The 22,797-nt window shown below is 37.4% G+C and overlaps 1 protein-coding gene across 1 annotated transcript in view; it reads right to left on the bottom strand.

Annotated features, from left to right (window-relative positions):
• Positions 1 to 22,797, bottom strand: part of LOC149785850 (C-Maf-inducing protein-like) — a 225,754-nt gene that overhangs the window by 49,182 nt on the left and 153,775 nt on the right. The window contains exons 11-13 of the mRNA XM_089979809.1: positions 19,547 to 19,612; positions 18,861 to 18,887; positions 166 to 322 (exon numbers count right to left, since the gene is read on the bottom strand). Of these exons, the coding sequence (XP_089835935.1) occupies positions 166 to 322; positions 18,861 to 18,887; positions 19,547 to 19,612 (250 nt within the window). The remainder of the gene's footprint in view (positions 1 to 165; positions 323 to 18,860; positions 18,888 to 19,546; positions 19,613 to 22,797) is intronic.

Genomic DNA, 22,797 nt, shown 5'->3' with positions numbered 1-22,797 from the left:
CACAGCAATCCTCAAAGTAGTTTCGGAGAAGTACCGATAACAAAACTGTACTAATGGATAGATGACAAATGTAAGGCTGTTCCATAAGCTATGCTGGACAATGACCAGTAGAGCAAAAATATTATTCAAAGTTCATGCTGTTCATGTTTTCAAAAATATACCTACCATGATCCCCCAGAGTTCCCCTTCATCATCGCAGCCAATATTCCCTGGACAGTACAGGTGGAACCAACCCTCTTTTCCTTCTCGTATGCTCAAAATTGTCTGATGTACATCACAGTGGCCATCTGCTGCAATTTCTCGGATAACAGCATTCATTTTTCTGAAAAAAGGAGAAATTGGTATATGTTTGCAAAACACGAGTGCTCCCACTGCAGATATGCAGACCATATAAATAGAATATGCTAACAATATTTAACATTATATATAAAAAAAATTACTATTGCTGCAAGTGGATCAAAATTTAATCAGGTCATCCAAACATGAACACAAACATGCATACCAAATTAAACATGCTTCATCATGTTGACTGAATTTATTTTAACAAAAGATCAAAGTCGAAAGAAGTTTTTGAAATATGCACACAAAAAAGCCCTTTAAAACCACAGTAATAGTCTGAAAATCTAACCTGGATGTCTACATATAATACAAATATGCCTATGTATTAAAATACAAATAGGCCTATAAAATGCTATTTGTCTATCTCAAATGTCTACATATAAATACAAATATGCCTCTAAAATGCTATTTGTCTATTTCAAATGTCTACATATAAATACAAATATGCCAATATATATATATATATATATATATATATATATATATATATATATATATATATATATATATATGCCTCTAAAATGCTATGTCTATCTAAAATGCTATTTGTCTATCTCAGATGTCTACATATAATACCAATATGCATATAAAATGCTATTTGTCCATCTTTAACGTCAACATACAAATACAAATAATCTTATAAAATGATATCTGTCTTTCTAAAATGTTTACATATAATACCAATATGCCTATAAAATTATATTTGTCTATCTTGAATGTTTACATATAATTCCAATATTCCTATAAAATGCTATTTGTCTACCTTGAATGTCTACATATAAATACAATTATGCTGACAAAATGCTATTTATCTATCTCAAGTGGTTTTGCTTTATTTATCTAACTCAAGTGGTTTTGCTTTATTTATCTATCTCAAGTGGTTTTGCTTAATTGTGCTAATAAGGCAGGTGCTAAACAATGTCTATATCCAAAATTTCAAAAAAATGTGAAAACAAAATACTGAATCGGGTAATTCATATAAGCATTCAAATCTGCCAGCCAAATTTAATTAGTCTACATTTAGTAGTTTTTGCAAGATCATCCTTACAAGCTTCCATGGAGGTATAGACAGGGAGGAAAAAAGTCTTATGTGAGTCATGTTCAGATCGATTGGCTCTTTATCAGAAAACTAATGATTGGCTATTTAACACCAATGAACTGATGATATGTCCCCACAAAGTCCACAAAATGTGGACTGGAAATTTGTTACATATGAATCATACCTGCTTACCTTCCAGACAATGTTGGGTTTATTGGAGTCATGAAAAGGTGTATCAAGGTCCTAAAGGGTATGCATGACCCAAAATTAGCAACATCATGCAAGGTTAAGTTACATACTCATATAAGTCTATTTTAAAAAAATGGATGAAAATTCAAATTTAAAAAGAAAAGACAATAAAATGTTTTCACTTAAGTATTTAATACACTTAGAAGCCAAAAAATTCCCAGCAGACTTAGCATTGTCATATAACATATATGTGTGCACATACATAATTACAATCAAATATACCACTACATTTAATTTAACAAAGAAAATATACAAAGTTTCTGTCTTTAACTTTCATTGGACAGTGGAATAAAGTTGCAGACATTACTGCTCTCAGCAGTTTGTAGGGGACTGTTAAGGTGATGTACGTTGAGTTAGTCTTTAGCTTTGTACTTATTATGAACTCTGGATGGTACTGTGTAACAGAAAAACACTTCCACTCCTGTGAGTTGGTCTGTTCATGGTTGTTTACAAACACTTCAATTCATGTGACATGGTCTGTCGATGATCGTAACATCATCTGTGATTGCTTTATCGGGCCGCAATAGTGATTACTAAAATCTCACCAACAAACTTCACTGGCAAATCCAGCAAAGCTAAGAGACTGTGTTAGTTTAATTGGGTCTAGTGGTCCTCTGGGCCACAGACATAGTACCCATATGACTCATGTTTTGACTCTGCAAAGCTAAATCCCTTAGATAAAAATTTGAGAACATTGACATCCTGTCAAAATGCCAAGTTCATAATTGTAAAGATTATTTTTCAGCTATAAATTTCAAGCTAATGCATGTGTTATTATATTGCTGATGTCAGTTTTTCTCCACTTCCATTGATCCATTCAACAGATAATCATTAAAGTATAAACAACCAGACTGCCTGAATTACTCTGAATTTTATTACATTGATTTATGTACTTCCGTTTGCTTGTGATGGACTCAATAGTGGCTAAACATATGTGTTTATCCATCCTAATTGAATATCTCTCTCCTGGGGATGTGGTAGTCTAAAAATTCAGCATGTACTGGTAACATCATAAAAAACAAGTCCCCCTCAAAGGGACTGTCACTCTCCTAGCAGAAAAAAATTTGTAGGAATTCAAGCTAAGACCATACATTTCTTTTGAGATTTGAAACCATCTATGACATTCTTCAGAAATAATACCATTTTCAAATGTAAGTTTCTGTGTCCATCAGATTGGTATGGCTCCGGTGGCCTAGTGGTCAGAGCGTCCACCTCGGATTCTGGAGGTTACAGGTTCGAACTACAGCTGAGTCATACCAAAGACTAATAAAAATGGTACTAGCAGCTGCCTCGCTTGGTACTCAACATTAAGAGGTTAGTGTTAGGACTGGTCAGCCTGGGGTCAGGATAATGTGACTGGGTGGGACATCATGCCACTAGTCTGCAGCATGATGCACCAGTGCTAGACATCACTATAAACTGCACACCGCAGACATCATAGTGATATGACCGAAAAAATGTTTAAGCTACATTAAAAATCCAAATCATGCACACACACATCAGATTGGCGTAAATTTCATTTAGGTCCAACAAGTCATCATACAGGATCATCAAGACATCATAAGAATTCAAGAGTAAAGCCCACATTGATATGTCTTTCCAAGATTTTCAAGATGGATACCATGGCGGCCATAGTGGATATTAGAATGGCATCATTTCCATTTAATATCAACTATACATCATAAAAAGTCTTTTGGTGAAAGCACATTCTTCACATAACCAACCATCTAGGCAGTCAGATCAGCACCCTTTTCATTTATATACAACTATACATCATAAGAATAAAAACCTCATGCTGATAAGACCATTTATTCAGAAGTACTAATAACAAGATTTCAAAATGGTCCATTTTATATACAACCAACCAGACATTATAAAAGTCATCTCATAAAAACCCCTTGTCAATATTACTTTTCGCTCAGGAGTAGCAATAACAAAAATTTCAACATGGCCATACTGGGTAACAGATTAGCACCATTTTCAATTTGGCGCAACTAGACATCACGAGAAGTCTTCAGCTCACTATCTTGTATCAATATGACTTTCCATTCAGGAGAAAAAGTGACAAGATTTTCAATATGGTTACTGTGCAGGCATATTAGATGCCAAATTGGTACCAATTTCATTTAGGACCCCCCAGATATTATAAAAAGTCTTTAAATGAAAACTATGTTGATTTGACCATCTATTCAAGAGAAGTAACAATAAATTTGTTAAGATGGCCGTTTATATTTCAGATCTGCATGGTTTTCATTTAGGACTAATAAGTCATCATAAGAAGTCTTCCATGTCAATATGACTATATATTCAGAAGGATTAGCCATAACAAGATTGTCATGATGACCACGCCGGTGGCCTAGTGGTTAGAGTGGATCTCCAAGCAGCACATTTAGGACCAACCAGACCAGGAGACGAATGCATTTAGAATTATTTAAGGCAATCTTCCGAGTTGTTTAAGTGGAGTAGAAGTAATGGACTTGTGCTAACTAACGGACACTGGATTACCAACAACAGATCATAACATAAGCCATAAGCAGTAGAACTAATGACCACTAGCTTTAAACAGTTACTTTTGCAGGATCCTTTATGCCATTAGTGCTCTATAAATGACCATTATAAAGCAGCAACTCGTCTTCTGAGGTCAATGTTTCCAACTGACAAGAGGTGCCTGCTCATGACAGGTTTTACTGTATAATGTGAATTTATTGTTCTCTGTGATACCAACTTTAACTGATTTCCTGGTTAGCTGAAGATTATAAAGGCCCCAAAAGCAATGGTCTATCTGTACTGACAAGGAGACCACCTTATCGAAATGATGGCATAAATGCTTGAAATCCAACTCTTTCAAAGATTAATCATTAAAAGCAACATTACATGTAGATATGAAGATGTGTAAACAAGTGCTATAACTCTCTGTCCAAACCCAGAGTGCACATGTGCAAATGTTCATATCTACGTAAACAAAACGATGTTCACATCAAACTGCATCAGAATAAGTTGAATGGTTCTTCTGCTATACTTATTACAAGCAACATCTCGTGTTAAGATATGAAGTTGATTGACATGGGCCATAACTCTGTCCAACAATGTTCACATCAAATTACTTATTACAAGATACATCTCGTGTTAAGATATGAAGTTGATTGACATGGGCCATAACTCTGTCCAACAATGTTCACATCAAATTACTTATTACAAGCAACATCTTATGTTAAGATATGAAGTTGATTGACATGGGCCATAACTCTGTCCAACAATGTTCACATCAAATTACTTATTACAAGATACATCTCATGTTAAAGATATGAAGTTGATTGACATGGGCCATAACTCTGTCCAACAATGTCCACATCAAATTACTTATTACAAGCAACATCTCGTGTTAAGATATGAAGTTGATTGACATGGGCCATAACTCTGTCCAACAATGTTCACATCAAATTACTTCTCAATATGTTAAATAATTCATTAGCTAAACTGATTGTGAACAACATCTTATGTAAAGATAAGCTGATTAACTTTGTCAAACTGTTCTTCCAAAATTTTCCATCAGAATATGCTAAATGGTTCTAGAGACACTGTTTTATGGATGGAATTTCAGTCCTTTAAAAGTCTTGAGGTTGGAAAACTTATTACTAAAATCAGCACCTGACTTTGGTATGGAATATACAGCACGTTTCAAACACATGCAGATCCAGAAAATGCCGCAGCTCATATCCTTTCCTCTACACAAAAACTGACATAAAGGTTTCATCTATACAGATAAATATAGGTTTGATCATGAGCACTCAGAAATTTTAAGTTAATGAATTGTTAATATCATGGTGTTTGCATAGGTTTACTATGGAAACTGAATTAATAGTCCTGAAGGTATTAAGTTATTCATCAAGGGCCATAACTCTATGAAAATGGAGTTTACCAGACAAAACCCATACAAGTCAAATCAAGATCTCTGAGACAATGTTCATAACACATTGCATCAGAATAGGTTGAATGGTTATCAAGATATCCCAGTTACAAGAAACAACCCATCCAAAAATACATGAAGTTAATTGTCATTGACATAACTTGATCCAAAATGAAGATGAGATCAAACCCCAAAAGGGTACATCTAGGTCAATGAAACACTGTTCCTACTAAGTTGCATCAGAATATATTCAGTGGTTTTTCCACTATGCCAATTATATGCAGCATCACATGTGAAGATATGTCATTCATAGCCAAGGGCCATAACTCAATCGAAATTGGAGTTGACAAGACAAGGCACATACTGGACACATCTAGGTCTATGAGACAAAATTACACACTCAAATGCATCAGAATACATTCCATTGCTATTATAGAAAATGGTCAATATCACCATCAAAATTATACCTGAAAAGACAAAATCTTTAAATCTTTACTGCATACCATTTTGTAGATTGAACTGCTTACTTTGCACAAAGTTTATCCATGAAGTTGGCAATTTGGAATTCATTATGAGTTTCCTTTTTGTACAATAAAAATTTGTTGGGCAGTCTGCTGTGAACTCATGTTCGCTACAGGTTATGCATTATTTCAGCTTAGAAGGGATGACATAGCTGGTTGCCATAGCAACCAAATCCTGCCTAGAATTTATAATAAATCATGACAAAACTATGTACATGTATTTTAAAATATTCCTTTATGCTAACATTTCTTCTTATTGCCAAATCAATAATACTTTTGAATTTCTATTTATGATTGAAAAAAACCTAGATATTCTTGTTACCTGGCTTAGATTATGCAAATTCCACCTAATTTAAAGTGTTTTGTTTTCAGTGAAGTGTCCCTTTTCTGCTGTATATTCTGTATAACATTTTTCTTTGATATACTCAAACATTCTTGAACATCTACAATATAAAATTTGTTGACATTTAGCAAATAGTTTGGTTACATGGTAGTTAAAAATGCAACAGCATTTCCTATTGTATTCATATGAATGGCTATGTTCAAGTCAAAAAACAAAGGATAAAGAATGACAGTAACTTTCCATAACAAGAGTACTAAAAATAGTCCATACAGTTCTCTATGTAGATAAATGAACTTTGTGTCGAGACAATTTTTTCTTCTTTCAGCCAGTTACATGACCTTCGACAATTCCACCCAAAATTCAATCGGTTTCCTTCCTACTCTACATGCACATCATACAAAACGTTTGGTCCAGGACTGTGATGTTAAAGTAATGCTTTTGTGTGAGAACTATTTTGTTTCTTTTAGTCACTGTGACTTTGACCTCTATTATTCTGACCCCAAATTCAATAGGTATCTTCCTTACTCCATATGCAAGCCATCAACAAAGTCTGATTGATTTATGTGTGTGTGTGTGAGTGCGTGTGATTTGGATTTTTAACATAGCTTTAACAATTTTTCAGTCATATCAATATGATGTCTGTAGTGTGGCAGTTTATAGTGATGTCAGGCATTTGGGCATCATGTCAAAGACATATAGCATCATGTTCCACCCAGTCACATTATCCTGACACCAGACTGACCAGTCCTATTACTAAGCTCTTCATGCTAACACCAGGCAAGGTAGCTAGCTGGTAGTACCGTTTTTACAATTCCTTGGTATGACATGGCACTTAAGCTCGTGATGAGACCTATTAAAATTACAAATCCAGTGATTGAAAAGTTATGAAATTGTTATATAGTGTGCCAATTTTGATCCAAACGTTGCATTTTTTGCAGTGTTACATATTTGTTTAGCCTTAACAATTATGTTACTAACTATATGTACTACTTCTGCCAATCTTCCAGTTTGGATTACATTCCTGACTCACTTAATTCAAAACACAATTTCAGGCAAGGCACATCAGTAAAAATTAGTAAAACTATCGTTAAAAAGGGTACAACCATTGCTCTTTTTCTAAAAATGATGCTGTTATGGGTTTATCAAATGACTGATGGAATAAAATAACAGGATGTCTTTAACCTGCATAATTTATGCACTTTCTTGACCGCATAACATAAAAAAAAGTGTGAAAAAAAAATTGGTGTGGTCACGGTGGAGCTGTTTTGTTGTTTGTTCATATTTTTAGGTTTTGTTTTTTATTTAGGTTTCTTTTTGTTGTTTAAAGCCTTTTTAGGCTTATAAGATCAAAATTAAATTTTAGTTTTTTATAGGTTTCTGTCAAAAGAAATCTTTTAGCAAAACCATATGTCAATATGACCCTCCATTTAGGTGGCACTTTACAGTTTTGTATTTTGCATAGGGTTAGAATTTTAAAGAAAAAGATTTTCCCCAGCTTTCCTCACTGGTTATAAAGACCTTGTATATCTTAGGTATCATTCAAAGAACCTTTAATTCCCTTTATTTTGGTATATGATTGATTGGTGTAATAAGGGTTATAGATCATCCAGCTTGGCCTTACTCCAGATGTGCACCTTTCAAAAAAGTGCTTGCTCCACTTGGTCATTTTCACTTCCTGAACTTCAGAGGTAAATTATACAAAAAAGAGCCAACAACTTCTCTTACATTTTATATATTTGGTAATTCATTCATTGCACTTTCAGAAGCTGGTATTGTCTAGTCTAGCAAAATTCATTTTCACAATTTTAATAGCTGCTATGGATAGTGTACTTTAGACTAATTCAGGCTGATATTTTAGCACAAGGGAGCAGTCATTTTAGTTAGCAGCGTGTTTAGATCATGTACAATTTCCAAAAGTACAATATCCTAAGAAATATCATCCACATTAATGTAGCATAGAGGTATACCAACATTCTCTCCATTGTGCACGTTTAAAAAGCAAACAACTTCACCTTACATGCATCACTTTCTCAAACGTACATAATAACTGGTAAGCGCCCCCCTTAGGAGAAGCATCAATAATAAGACTTTTCATGATGTCTGAGTGGTGCCATTTTCATTTAGTAATGTTTTTACCTTCTCCCACAATGTAGATTTACTGACCAAAGTCTTTGAAGGCTGCTGCAGAAATGGCATCTCTTTATTACACAGATAAATATCTGCTTCTTTTCTCAAGCTTTCCAAATTGGATTGTTTGAATTACTCCTACATCTTACATTCTACTTCACAGAATCCCACTAAATGTTCCAATTAATCAAAATCATGCAACATAAACTTGAATAATAGAATATGTCGTAAGCCTCCAATATTTTGATCTTCATTTTATGATCACTGTTGTTTTAAGAATGTATAGACCAATATCAACTTAATTTCTTTTTTTATATCTCTTATTAATGACCATGTACATTTCTGCTAGTTTTTTCCTGTTCTAAATTTTCTATACTAGGCTGGTGCTACCTACAGCCCTTGGGCCACATCCAACCTGCGACCTGGTTTAATCTGGTTACATTTACATCATATAGTGTGGCTTTAAAAATCCAAGCTGTACCCTTTGAGGAAGCTGCATGTCAATTCTATGCCAAAAAGGATGTCATATTTTTTTTCAACTGGAAAATCTGTCAACCATCCTAACTCTCTCACTAACCAAATATATCCAAATTAAAATGTGTTCTTGGCAGCAGTAGTTTAAAAATGCCATAGATAAGTTTTAGCCAATCTCTAAAAAGTTTGAATAAAAAAAACATGAATAAGCATGAAATATGTTATGATTTGCAGTCTACAAGTAATGATTTGCATCTACATGTAATGATTTGCAATCTACATGGAATGATTTGCTGTCTACATGTAATGATTTGCAATCTACATGGAATGATTTGCTGTCTATATGTAATGATTTGCTGTCTGCATGCAATGATTTGCTGTCTACATGTAATGATTTGCTGTCTACATGTAATGATTTGCTGTTACATGTAATGATTTGCAATCTACATGTAATGATTTGCAATCTACATGTAATGATTTGCTGTCTACATGTAATGATTTGCTGTCTATATGTAATGATTTGCAATCTACATGTAATGATTTGCTATCTACATGCAATGATTTGCTGTCTACATGTAATGATTTGCAAGCTACATGTAATGATATGCAATCTCAATGTAATGATTGGCTATCTATGTTGTTATGTGTTTAGGCTCGATTAAACAGTGTCATGTTTACCCCGACCCAGAGTAGCCCAGTTTGAAACATGTATAATCAAGGTAATTCTGACGGGTCATTGTTTGATGTCGAACACTGCCGATGGCTAGCACTAATCCGTTACGTAAGACTGTTGTGGCTAGAATCGAAAAACCGGACATCGGAGTTGTGAGGCGCCCGATAGCCAGTTATCACCTAGGTGTCGAAATGTTCCCAGATCAAAAGAAATTGCATGAAGAAGTGGGAGTGTCCTAACTTCTTTCCCCTGCAAACAGACAGACAGGTTGAACTGGCCGCTAAGACGATTGGACGGGCACAGCGCCACCCAATCAGAATCGAGATAGGGGGGAGACCTTGATTTGGGTAGAATGATATCCCTGCGTTTTCCGGCAAAAGTTAGTTCGCTGAGAGAAATTACCCAGAGAAGAGGTTAGCATAACTCCGAATAGCCATTCGTTATTGGCGGGAAAATCTTAGAGCAGGAAATTCTAAGTACAGAAAGCTTCAAAGGGAAGCTTTGAGGGACAGATCAGTTAAAGTTTGGTCCCGTAGTCTCAGAAAGAGAGATGGAGGAAAGGAGAAGAAAGGAGAAGTTGAAGTCTGGAGCGAAGCTGGAGGAGATAGTAGAGAGGAAACAGAGACAAAGAAGGAGTTAGAGGAACGGAAAGAAGGAAGAATCAGTGGGAAGAAATAGATGAGTAGATGCAAGGACAGGGGGAAAATCGAACTCACACTGTAAATCACGGGATGAATTAGGCTGTCACTTGGTCGAGGGAAAGACGAGTGATTGGAAGTTATCGTTTTAAATTATCACATTTATTAAATTGTTATTGATTGAATTTCATCTTCGTGTTCTCTATAATTTAACCGTCGGCATTGCTGACTGGGGGCTCAGAGCTGTAAATCTACATCATCACTAATTTAACTTTCTAACCTAACGAGCCAGGGTGGAACTTTCAATTTAATTAAATTAAATTATATTGGGAGAACCCCACCCCAATACAACAGAACGTCACAGTGGGCGCTCCGTCTGGGATTTGAATTAGACATAAATATTATTTTACGACCTAAAAGTTTATTTGTAAGGAAGTATTAGTGAACAGTGTGAGATATTTTCCATCCTATGTATTTTGAATTTTTATGATTTTCTCATCTTGTGTTTGTTATATTTGATATTTGCATGTTTGGTAGATCTTTAATTACTTGCAGTAATTGTGAAGCAAATATCGAGCAAATATCTTACCTGAACGAAATTAGTTGTTGTCGACAGGTAAGTATTTGGCTGGGAACTTGTAATATCTGTCCATTGTTAGTAAGGTCGAGACAAGGTATCACTTCCTATTAGTATAACAATATGGCTACAGAAAGGCAAATGATAAAGGAGTACCGTGCCATGGGTTCGGAAGATCTCGGCTACGAGGGAGATCGCCTGGCAGCATTTATTGAAGAAAGAATCAAGGAATGGAAGGCAGAAAAAGCAGCGGAGAAGGCGCTGGCTAAGATGGCAGCGGACCAAGAGCGAGAACTGGCCAAGATAGCCGCGGACAGAGAGTTGGAGCTGGCCAGGATATCAGCGGCCACAAAAGAACGAGAGCTTGCTCACACTCTCGAAATGGAGAAGGTCAGGTTAGCCGCTAGGGACATAGATCGGGACGACGCTAGCACAAGTTCTGGAGGGACTGGACGACCTTTCATCGACCACCGAATGGTCCAGATAAGTATGCCACGGTTCAGCGATAAGGAGGAATCTATCGACGATTTTCTTGTTCAGTTTGAGAAACTCGCTCACGCTCATAAAATTCCTGAACAACATTGGGCGATTAATGTCTCAGCTTTTTTGCAAGGTGCAGCTCGTGAAGTCTACCACCGCTTAGCTGCAGACGATGCTGACGACTACAATGCGCTCAAAAAGGCCCTTCTCTGCCATTATCAGCTGACCACCGAAACATATCGTAAACTTTTTCGGGACTCAGCGAAAAAGGCAACGGAGACCCACTCTAAATTCCACACCCGTGTTCGAGGGTTATTTGAGAAGTGGATGAAGATGGCCGAAGTCGAACGATCGTACGACGGGCTACGCGAGGTTATACTCAAGGAACATGTCCTGAGTACTTACCGTCGCGAGTTGACAGTCTTTCTAGCAGAGAGAGAGCACCGGACGCTCGAAGAGATTGCTAGCATGGCGGAGCGATACGAGCAGGCACACTCGAAAAGTGGAGGTTCCAGGGGTGCGGACCGACCCCGACCCACTGAGTCGCGCCGTGTGGTTGAGGTTGAGCCGGCTGTCCGTAACCGTCAGGGCGACGGGAGGGTCGGAGGGGGATCTACAGGTAGGGATGCCAACCATAGACCTGGACAGGCCTCACCCACGAAAGCGGGATTTGCAGGTCGGCGAGGGCCGCCGACGTGTTACAACTGCAAGCGCCCGGGGCATATTGCCAGGGACTGTCCCAAGGGCAGGCAGACCCAGGTGAATGATGTCGCTAGGAAGGAGCGCGAGCCGGAGGCAAGCTGTAACCCAGCCAACCTCGCGTCTGCTACTGTCAACGGAGAAGGTGCCACCATCTTGTATGACACTGGGTGTAGCGTCCCAGCCCTTGTCGACAAGAAGTACGTTAAGCCCGAGGATTACACAGGGGAGGTAATCGAAGTTCAGTACGCGAACAGCGCGCGTGACTCATTGCCAGTGGCTGTCATTGACCTCGATTCACCGTACGTGAAGGGGAAAATTGAAGCTGCATGCTTGGATGGTTTATCACATGACGTCATACTGGGATGTCGTTATGTGTTGCCACAACCGAACCCCGAAACCTGCACACCGATGCTGGTGAGTGCTGTGGAAACCAGGTCCAAGAGTCGACAGATGAAAGCGAAGCCGATGGAAGTTACATTGACACCGGTGAGTAACGTTCTTCTGGCCGAGCTGAGGAAGCTGCAACAGGAAGACGCAATTCTGGCGCAGTTGCACCAACACGCTGCAGCAGGGACGGAGAGAGAAACTCCAAATGGCGGGGTGAAGTTCGCATACAAGAAGGGGATCTTGTATCGCTACGCCAGGAATGGTAACGAACACTTTAAGCAAGTCGTCGTACCAAAAGAGAAGCGAGGGAAGTGTTGAAACTCGCGCATGAGAGTCTCATGGGTGGACACATGGGAATTGCCAAGACGCGTGACCGTCTTGTCAAAGGATTCTACTGGCCAGGGGTCCAGGGAGACGTCAAACGGTTCTGTCTCTCCTGTGACAAGTGTCAGAGAATGGCACCGAAAACGGATCATCGACCCGTCCCCTTGGGGAGTACACCCCTTATCGATGAACCGTTTAGACGCGTCGTGATGGACCTGATCGGACCGATAAAACCCGCGTTGTCGCACGGAAATCGGTATATCTTAATGGTCGTAGATTACGCTACACGCTATCCGGAGGCCGTTGCACTGCGTAATATTGATTCGGAAACCGTCGCGGAAGCGCTGTTTAGGATTTGGTCAAGAGTTGGAGTGCCCGACGAGATCCTGACCGACCAAGGGACACAATTCATGAGTCGCGTGATGGCAGAGGTAAACCGACTGATGTCAATTAAGCACCTCACGACTACACTGTATCACCCTCAATGTAACGGACTGGTCGAACGGTTTAACGGGACCCTAAAGAACACGCTCAAGAAGCTGTGCGAAGGCCGCCCCAAGGATTGGGATCGGTATACTCCTGCCATGCTTTTCGCCTACCGGGAAGTACCTCAAGCGAGTTTAGGGTTCTCTCCCTTTGAACTCCTGTACGGGAGGACCATACGTGGCTCAATCGCCATACTGAGACAACTGTGGACGGACGATCACGCTGTGGAGGAGGTACGCACCACCTACCAATACGTTGCGGACTTGCGCAACAAACTGAAGGAAGTTTGTTCCCTCGCACAGGAGAACCTCAAGCAAGCGAAGGCGCGTCAGGCGAAGAATTACAACAAGCGCGCAAAACCACGCCAGTTTGAAGTAGGGGACAAGGTGTTGTTACTGCTGCCCAAAGAACACAACAAGTTGCAAGTTTCCTGGAGGGGTCCATACGTTGTCACCGAGAAGGACGGCACCCATCGGTTTTGTGGCGACTACCGGAAGCTAAATCAGGTGACAGAATTTCAAGTCGAAATCCTACCTGACCCGGAACATATTTTCGCTTCTGTCTCGAAAGCGAAATATTTCTCCAAGCTGGATTTGTCCAAGGGCTATTGGCAAATTCCGGTAAGGAAGGAGGATAGGGCAAAGCTAGCTTTTGCTACTCCTGACGGGACCTACCAATGGTTGGTCATGCCGTTCGGGGTACAGAACGCGCCCAGCATCTTTACTAGGATGATGCGGAAGTTGTTGGAACCCTTGCGCGATAGGGGTGTCCACAACTTCATGGATGACCTCTTGTTAGCCACAGTGACGTGGGGTGCACACCTCACTCTGTTAGCTGACGTTTTGGAGCGGCTGCGTCAGGCGGGATTGACAGCTCGCCCTTCCAAATGTCACCTAGGGTTTCGGACATTGGACTATTTGGGACATACCGCTGTCCCCAGAGAAGTTGAACGTGGAGCAGCTGAGAAACGCCGCACGGCCCACCACGAAAACTGAGGTGAGGTCATTTCTGGGATTGGCCGGGTATTACCGGAGGTATGTGGCCAATTTCAGCGCGATTGCAGGACCGTTGTCTGACCTAACCAAGAAACGTGCCCCGACTAAGGTTATTTGGACAGATGTGTGTGAGCATGCTTTCCAAACGCTGAAGGATAGACTTACATCCGACGCAGTTGTCCGTCTACCGGATCTGGCAAAAGACTTCGTTCTTCGCACCGACGCATCTGACACGGGACTGGGAGCAGTACTACTACAGGAATACAATGAGACGCTTTTTCCTGTCGCGTACGGCAGTCGGAAGTTCTCAGCTGCCGAGAAGAACTACTCCGTATCGGAGAGAGAATGCCTCGGAATCGTGTTCGGTATATCACGGTTCGAGCGGTACTTATACGGGCGGAAGTTCATCTTGGAGACTGACCACCAACCACTCGCGTATCGTAGGCGCCGATTTCATGAGCAGGAGCGCTGGAATGGTATAGATCGCTGTATATATATATATATATATATATATATATATATATATATATATATATATATATATATATATATATATATATATATATATTCATGTTCGCACTCAGTGTGTAGTGTCGCGATAATTTTGTTCTTTATTTCGTGTATTAATGCCATTGCATTTGAAGTAATTTTGAGGGAATAAAATCCCGATTTTATTCTCAAGCGTGGGGGGGATGTCATGTTTACCCCGACCCAGAGTAGCCCAGTTTGAAACATGTATAATCAAGGTAATTCTGACGGGTCATTGTTTGATGTCGAACATTGCCGAAGGCTAGCACTAATCCGTTACGTAAGACTGTTGTGGCTAGAATCGAAAAACGGGACATCGGAGTTGCGAGGCGCCCGATAGCCAGTTATCACCTAGGTGTCGAAATGTTCCCAGATCAAAAGAAATTGCATGAAGAAGTGGGAGTGTCCTAACTTCTTTCCCCTGCAAACAGACAGACAGGTTGAACTGGCCGCTAAGACGATTGGACAGGGGCACAGCGCCACCCAATCAGAATCGAGATGGGGGGAGACCTTGATTTGGGTAGAATGATATCCCTGCGTTTTCCGGCAAAAGTTAGTTCGCTGAGAGAAATTACCCAGAGAAGAGGTAGCGTAACTCCAAATAGCCATTCGTTATTGGCGGGAAAATCTTAGAGCAGGAAATTCTAAGTACAGAAAGCTTCAAAGGGAAGCTTTGAGGGACAGATCAGTTAAAGTTTGGTCCCGTAGTCTCAGAAAGAGAGATGGAGGAAAGGAGAAGAAAGAAGAAGTTGAAGTCTGGAGCGAAGCTGGAGGAGATAGTAGAGAGGAAACAGAGACAAAGAAGGAGTTAGAGGAACGGAAAGAAGGAAGAATCAGTGGGAAGAAATAGATGAGTAGATGCAAGGACAGGGGGAAAATCGAACTCACACTGTAAATCACGGGATGAATTAGGCTGTCACTTGGTCGAGGGAAAGACGAGTGATTGGAAGTTATCGTTTTAAATTATCACATTTATTAAATTGTTATTGATTGAATTTCATCTTCGTGTTCTCTATAATTTAACCGTCGGCATTGCTGACTGGGGGCTCAGAGCTGTAAATCTACATCATCACTAATTTAACTTTCTAACCTAATGAGCCAGGGTGGAACTTTCAATTTAATTTAATTAAATTATACTGGGAGAACCTCACCCCAATACGACAGAACGTCACAAACAGTAACACTTAAAGAGTGAAAACAACAAGCTTTTTAAAATTTAACGAATAATTTATTTCCCTGGAAAAATTCTGGAAAAATGAAAAAAGGAGAAGAACTTACGGTTTCAGGAATCAAATCCAAAAATAATCCATGAATAATCCATTAATTAGAATGCAAAAGTCCTAGTAATAAATGTTCTAATAATTTCAAGTTCGAATCCTGATGGAAAATCCAAGATGGATGACGATGACATATGCTGTAGTCAATACTGTGTTTATCTACAGTTCTACAGTTCCTTGTAGAAATACAAATAATGACACTCCGGTGTTGGAAATCCAAATTAAATTTGTAAGCAATGTCTTTCCAAAATTTCTGTGTGAGAACTCCTCAAAATATTTCCAAAAAAAAAACAGAATCCTTTTGAAATCCAAATGATCTAAAGAAAATTATAACTCAAAATCTGGCTACAGCATAATAACTTGACATCAGTGTAAAAAGCCCAAAACTGAGAAATCTCTCTCTACACATCTCTATTAAAACTAACAAATGCGCAGTAATGGAAAAACCGGAATTATGAAATCGAAAGGGGGGGGGGGTAACGTGATCATGTTTATGTTATGTACACCAAAAATGATCCTGACAAAAACCAATCATTTTAAAATAAAATAACTTTACGAAGGTTGCTACAAATTCTGAAACAAGGTCAGGATTTAAATCAACACCTGGTGTTTACGAAAGAATGATTCAGATCAACTGATTTTCTGGAAAAATATCATCTCCAGTGAATAAATTTACATTATAATAGCATATAATAGAATTAAAAAATTTAAAACTGACAAACAAATAAATAAATATGAATTAAATCAGATATATGTAACAATATGTAAAGATTTGCTGTCTATATGTAATGATTTGCAATCTACATGCAATGATTTTCAATCTACATATAATGATTTGTTGTCTATATGTAATGATTTGCAATCTACAAGTAATGATTTGCTGTCTATATATAATGATTTTCTGTCTACATGTTATGATTTGCAATCTACATGTAATCATTTGCTGTCTACATGTAATGACTTTCTGTCTATACGTAATGATCTGCAGTCTAATGATTTGCAATCTACATGTAATGATTTGCTGTCTATATGTAAGGATTTGCAATCTACATGTAATGATTTGCCATCTAATTTTAATGATTTGCTGTCTATATGTAATGATTTTTCAGTCTATATGTAATGGTTTTAATGGTTTTAAACTATGCAGTGCCTAATTTGCAATCTATATGTAATGATTTTAACAGATTCCATCGATGCAGTGCCTCACTCGCTCAATTACAGACTCTGCACACTTTTTAGTTCATCAACAGTCTTGTGAAATTATAAATGATAATGATTTAAAAATTGAGTGTAAGATTTAAATTGAAACACATTTCTCTAAGGGCAAATCCTGTCTTTAACAGCGATAGCCATGCACTAACAATTAGTGAAGTTTAGCAGAATTGGCCTTCACCATGTTATTAATGGTTATTCCTTGTTTCTAAAAATAGCAGACAAGGACTTCATCTACATGTTTTTGTCCCACTTAATATCAAAATTAGCAGCTAAATCTTTTTGAAATCTGGAAAATCCCTATTTTTGAGAAATCAGTTGTTCTAGGTCTTATGTTCTTCCTAAAATGGCTGTTATAATAAACTTAAGCAATGATCGTGCGAGTATGGTATTTTCTGGACATAGTTTTGTTCCAATCTTCTCTATTTTTTGTGAAAATTTGATAATTACCTGAACTGGTTGATAGAATTGCACATTCTCATCTATATTATCAAATATCTTTAAATGGCAATATTACAATTATCAAATGACCACATTAGAAACACACAATGCTGAACACAAATCCTTACAAATGGTAGACAAATTGTTACAGACAACCTGAGACTGAATTGAATGGCTGCTTTAACCCTGCAATTAAGCTAATGACTTATTTCATATTTGATTTCTAGATTTGTTTTGTAAAGTGATAGTTATGTTTATAAATACTTTATTTTGTTAGTGTACAAACTTTATTTTGGTACTGTACACAACATTATTCTGATAGTGTACAAATTTTATTTTGGTAGTGTACAAACGTTATTTTGGTACTGTACACAACATTAGTCTGATAGTGTACAAACTTTATTCTGATAGTGTGCTTCTGATAGTGTGCAAACTTTATTTTGATAGTGTACAAACTTTATTATGATAGTGTACAAACATTATTCTGATAGTGTGCTTCTGATAGTGAACAAACTTTATTTTGATAGTAAACAAACTTTATTATGATAGTGTACAAACATTATTCTGATAGTGTAGAAACTATATTATGATAGTGTACAAACTTTATTATGATACTGAACAAACTTTATTCTGATAGTGTATAAATTTTATTCTGATAGTGTACAAACATTATTCTGATAGTGTACAAACTTTATTATGATAGTGTACAAACTTTATTCTGATTGTGTACAAACTTTATTTTGGCAGTAATCGGTATCTTAACCAAGTTCGTGATGAAAGGCGTCAAAAAGATGTGCAGTAAAAGGTCTGGCATCAAAAGCATCACCACAGAGCAAACATTAATGCTTGCCATCAATGTCTGTAATATGACACCCAAGTATGTTTATGAGTTGCAGAGCTTTGGTGTGGTTGCAAGAAGCATGACATGACAGATGACGGGTAGTCAAACTGATGGATGTAAATTATGTTTACTCTATGATTCCTTTCTCAAAATGCAAGGCCCTAACTATAAACCTGTTGTCTGAGAGAGAGAGAGAGAGAGAGAGCAAGAGCAAGAGAGAGAGATGGTCAGACTAACAAACAGACCAAGAAAGAGAAACAGCCAGAAGCAGTGGTCAGAAGAAAGGACAAGTTTACTTACGATGTGAAAAGTTCATGGGCTATGGCACTGTAAACAAGACAAAGGCAATGTTAAAAACACTTTTTTTAAAGATTGAAAGAAACAGTAAAAAAACTCCTTACATGTATGTTAAAATTCTCAACCTTATTTATACTATAAATAATGGTAAAATTATGTTTTCTCATTGTTGTATAATACAAGTTATGTGAGGACAGAATTAAAATTATGAAAGATTATTACATTTTTTAAACTGTTTTCTCCTCTTTACACCGATAAAACGGCACATACATTCAAACACAAAATGGACTGCAAAAAATATGGAAACAGTACTGTAAAAGACATAAATTTTGCAGAATGCTATGTCTTGAGCCTGCTTTACTGTGGAATAATACAAAACCTTGTAAAGTTGTTAGAGCAAGAAAATTACCTCACCGTGACCTACCTCCACCCATGAATTGTACACAACAAACTGAGCTAAATGCAAAAACTTAATGTACTCATGAGTGAAGTGTCACTGTGACCTGCTTTTTCTAAGGCAAGTTCTTTAATCCAAGATTAATAAACACATTCTTTTTCATCACTGAGACAAATGCATAAAAAAACTTTGTTACTTGCTATACCAACAATGATCCTAATGATACAACGATGTTGGAAAAGTGATTCCTATGTCTCTTTGAAATAAAAAGTAGTATTTCTACACAACTCACTCTGTAGGAAAAGGAATGGGCTGCAGAAGACTACCTAGGACAAATCTCCAGTCATGGTAAGACGCCCTGAAATATAAATTGATTAGAGTGGATACTTGAGAATGCTGTGGCTGTCATAAACACGGAATCTTGATAGCAAACAAATCAGCTTCTACCAATTATACTATAGTCTTGTCTCATAGTCAGACACCATCAGCTGCATTACAGTGAAACCTCTCTGGAAAGAGACCTCGTGAAACTAAAATTCCAAATCAAGTGGTCCATCCTGATGCTTCACTTTTTTAAAATCAATTTTAAACCAAAACCTCTCCATTCTGAAAACCAAAAGAAATATCAACCTTAAACTGAAATAAACACAAAATATGAAATTTTTTATTTAGTGTGACCAGCAAATTGTCTTCAAACATCTGTGAGCCATACAGAGTAAAATTAACCCATCAAAGAAATGCTTACAGATGCAGTGAAATTCAAACTATCACAAAATACCAGTTTTAAAATTGACTGGTTATCTGGGGTTTCTTTTTTTTCAGTACACAAACCTGTATGTAAAACAATACCTGATCACATCAACTTTAGTTGAAAACAGCTAAGCAAACTGAGAATCCATAAAAACAAATAATTTCCAGGGTTGTTCATGCATTGCTAAGCCTCCTAAGTGTGAGTAATTTTTGTTACCAAAAGACACATCCTCTCACTTTTCACAGTAGCATTCAATTTCTTCACCCGATCAAAACTAATTATTAACCTTAACAACAGCTGAGAAATTAATTTTTACCACTTAAGAAACCAAAGCTGTTAGTGATGGGTGCATCATAATGGGCCCAGCATACTACAATTTGCTACACAAGGTCTTTGCTTACTACACAAAGAAAGTGTGTTGGAGAATAAATGAAGGAGAATGGGCATTCAGGGGCTATAACTCCTCTTAATGATGATGTGGAAAACTGGAACTCCAAAACATTCTACTCAAAATAAAGCTGCATGACAACTTTGCTTGAAATCCAACAATCCTTAGTGTAGTATCTGCAAGTAGGAGAGAAAGCTAGGAGCAACAAGTCCTGTAAGTTAAGTTGTAGAATGCTAGAAATCAAACTAATTCAGGATTATATCAGTATTAAAGTGCATGTTAAATTTTATTCAATTTAGTCAAGCTATGCTGCTGGTAAGTAGAAAGGAAATCTGGGGATATACTCCTCTAAACAATGTTGAATGTTGAAACCCCAAGTCATTTAAAAATCTTTCAACGCTAAGTAACTATAAGGGAAAGACAACCATTCAACACAAAGTACTTTCAAGATGTTTAATGAATTTAGCCAACACATATTTTCAATGACTCATAAACGTTTCATTTCTTGTGATAGTAATAGGCATTTGGTACCATTGTAAAGAAGACAGATTCAGTTCTATGAAAATATGCTTATAAACAATTTTTTTCCCTTATGCTAGAGATTATACAAGTAAATCAAAAGCTAAGCCAAATTTCTCTGTATTAAATCAAAAATATCAAAGAAACCATTAAAAGAGTTTTATATGATTTGTTTCTGATCCACTGTCATGTTCTCACAAATCATGGCTTGAGTAAATGAAACATTATCTCACACTTCAATGAAAAGCCATGTGGATAACAAAATTAATTCTACAGGTGTTAAAAAAGCTGCAAACAGACAAGGTTTTATGTGGTTTTCTTTAGTAAACAAATACGAATAAAAACAGCTTTGGTTCTGATTGCACCAGATTAATGTAAGAAAAGTCATTCTCTGGTCAGCATATCATTTATTTGTATCAACACTGAAATGAAGGTAGCATTTTACCAAGACAAACCTGTCGCATGAATAATTCCACAAAAAAAAGTGAGTTTCACACTTTTAGACCAACAGAGCTAATCTCTACCAAAAATCAGAACTCCCATCAAAATATAAAGGTTATAATTCACCCATATTTCTGATAATGAGTCATCAGTCCAAGCACGTTTGTGTTGACCCGAGTCTCTCTCTCTCACACTAGGTGTGAATTCCTACCTGTAAATCTTGTCATTTCCACAAAAAAACACAGTCACTACAAAATATTTTGAAAATATTCAAGTAGTGTTCTGGACCAATCAAATAAAACTGTTTCACCTACTCATTCAGAAAATGTGTGAATATTATGCTTCCGGCTGAGACCTAGTTCATTAAATTCAGGTGAAGTACATATCGGTGAGTTCAAGCCTTCAAATTATTGTCATCCCTATCACCAATAATACCCATCCATTCTTTCTGCAAACATTTCCTCTCTTCTTCATGTGTATTTACAAGAAAAGAATTTCTATATTTTGAATTATTTTCTCCCCAGACAATTCCAACTGTCTTCATCAAAGTCTTCCATTTTGGATGGACTTCGGTGACTCAAGATGTAAATTTATTGACTGGAGAAAAAAAACATTTTTGCGAAAAACCTACCTTAAAGTCTGAACGTATCCAAAATTGTGTGAAAATGATTCATCCTATGAAATAATGATTTACTCATGGTGTACCCCTGACAGTGACCAATTAGAAAACATCAAAATGTGAGATGTACATAAGACCAAAATACTAGTCTGCAATGCTGAACTGGAATTATTGTTCCTGGACCATTTTACTAGTCTGCAATGTTGAAAGGGTTATGATAGCAACAAAATAACGCTATATGCCTCATTTGTCTGAAATCCAACAATTCTGAAGTTACGCTGCAGATACCAAAGTCATGAAGATGGACAATCTGAATGCATAACTAAAAATAAAATGATCTTGCATAACGCTAGAAATTAAAGCCATTTAAGGCCTAAATATAAAGCTGCATGCTAAATTCAGATAAAATCCAACAAACCTTAGTGAAGTTATACCACAGAAACAAAAGTCAGCAGGGTAGGCAATTAGGGGGCATAACTCCTGTAAATGATGTTGTGGAATGCTAAAATTCTAACTCATTCAGGGTCTCGTGAAAATGCAACGCAATGTGGATGAAATTAAACCATTGTTTTGGTAAAGTTGAAGCTGTAGAAAGTTTGAAGGACAGGCAGCTATCAGTGGTCATAACTCTACTAAATGAGGACACAAAGATTTAACAATATGAAGTCGCACTACAAATTTGGATGAAATCCATCAAAGCATAGTAAAGTTATCTGCAGAAACCAAAACGTGAACATACAGACATGGACATGATTAATACAGGGCTCTACCAACATTATTTTCAGGAGTTCCTAATAACATGTTTAGTAATAGAGCAAATTTGTG

Source organism: Sinohyriopsis cumingii, chromosome 13 (assembly GCF_028554795.1).
Source record: "Sinohyriopsis cumingii isolate HCF-2022 chromosome 13, ASM2855479v2, whole genome shotgun sequence".
Taxonomy (NCBI): Eukaryota; Metazoa; Mollusca; class Bivalvia; order Unionida; family Unionidae; genus Sinohyriopsis; species Sinohyriopsis cumingii.
The sequence above is the reverse complement of the archived record's forward strand: the minus strand, read 5'-3'. Positions and strand labels throughout refer to the sequence as shown.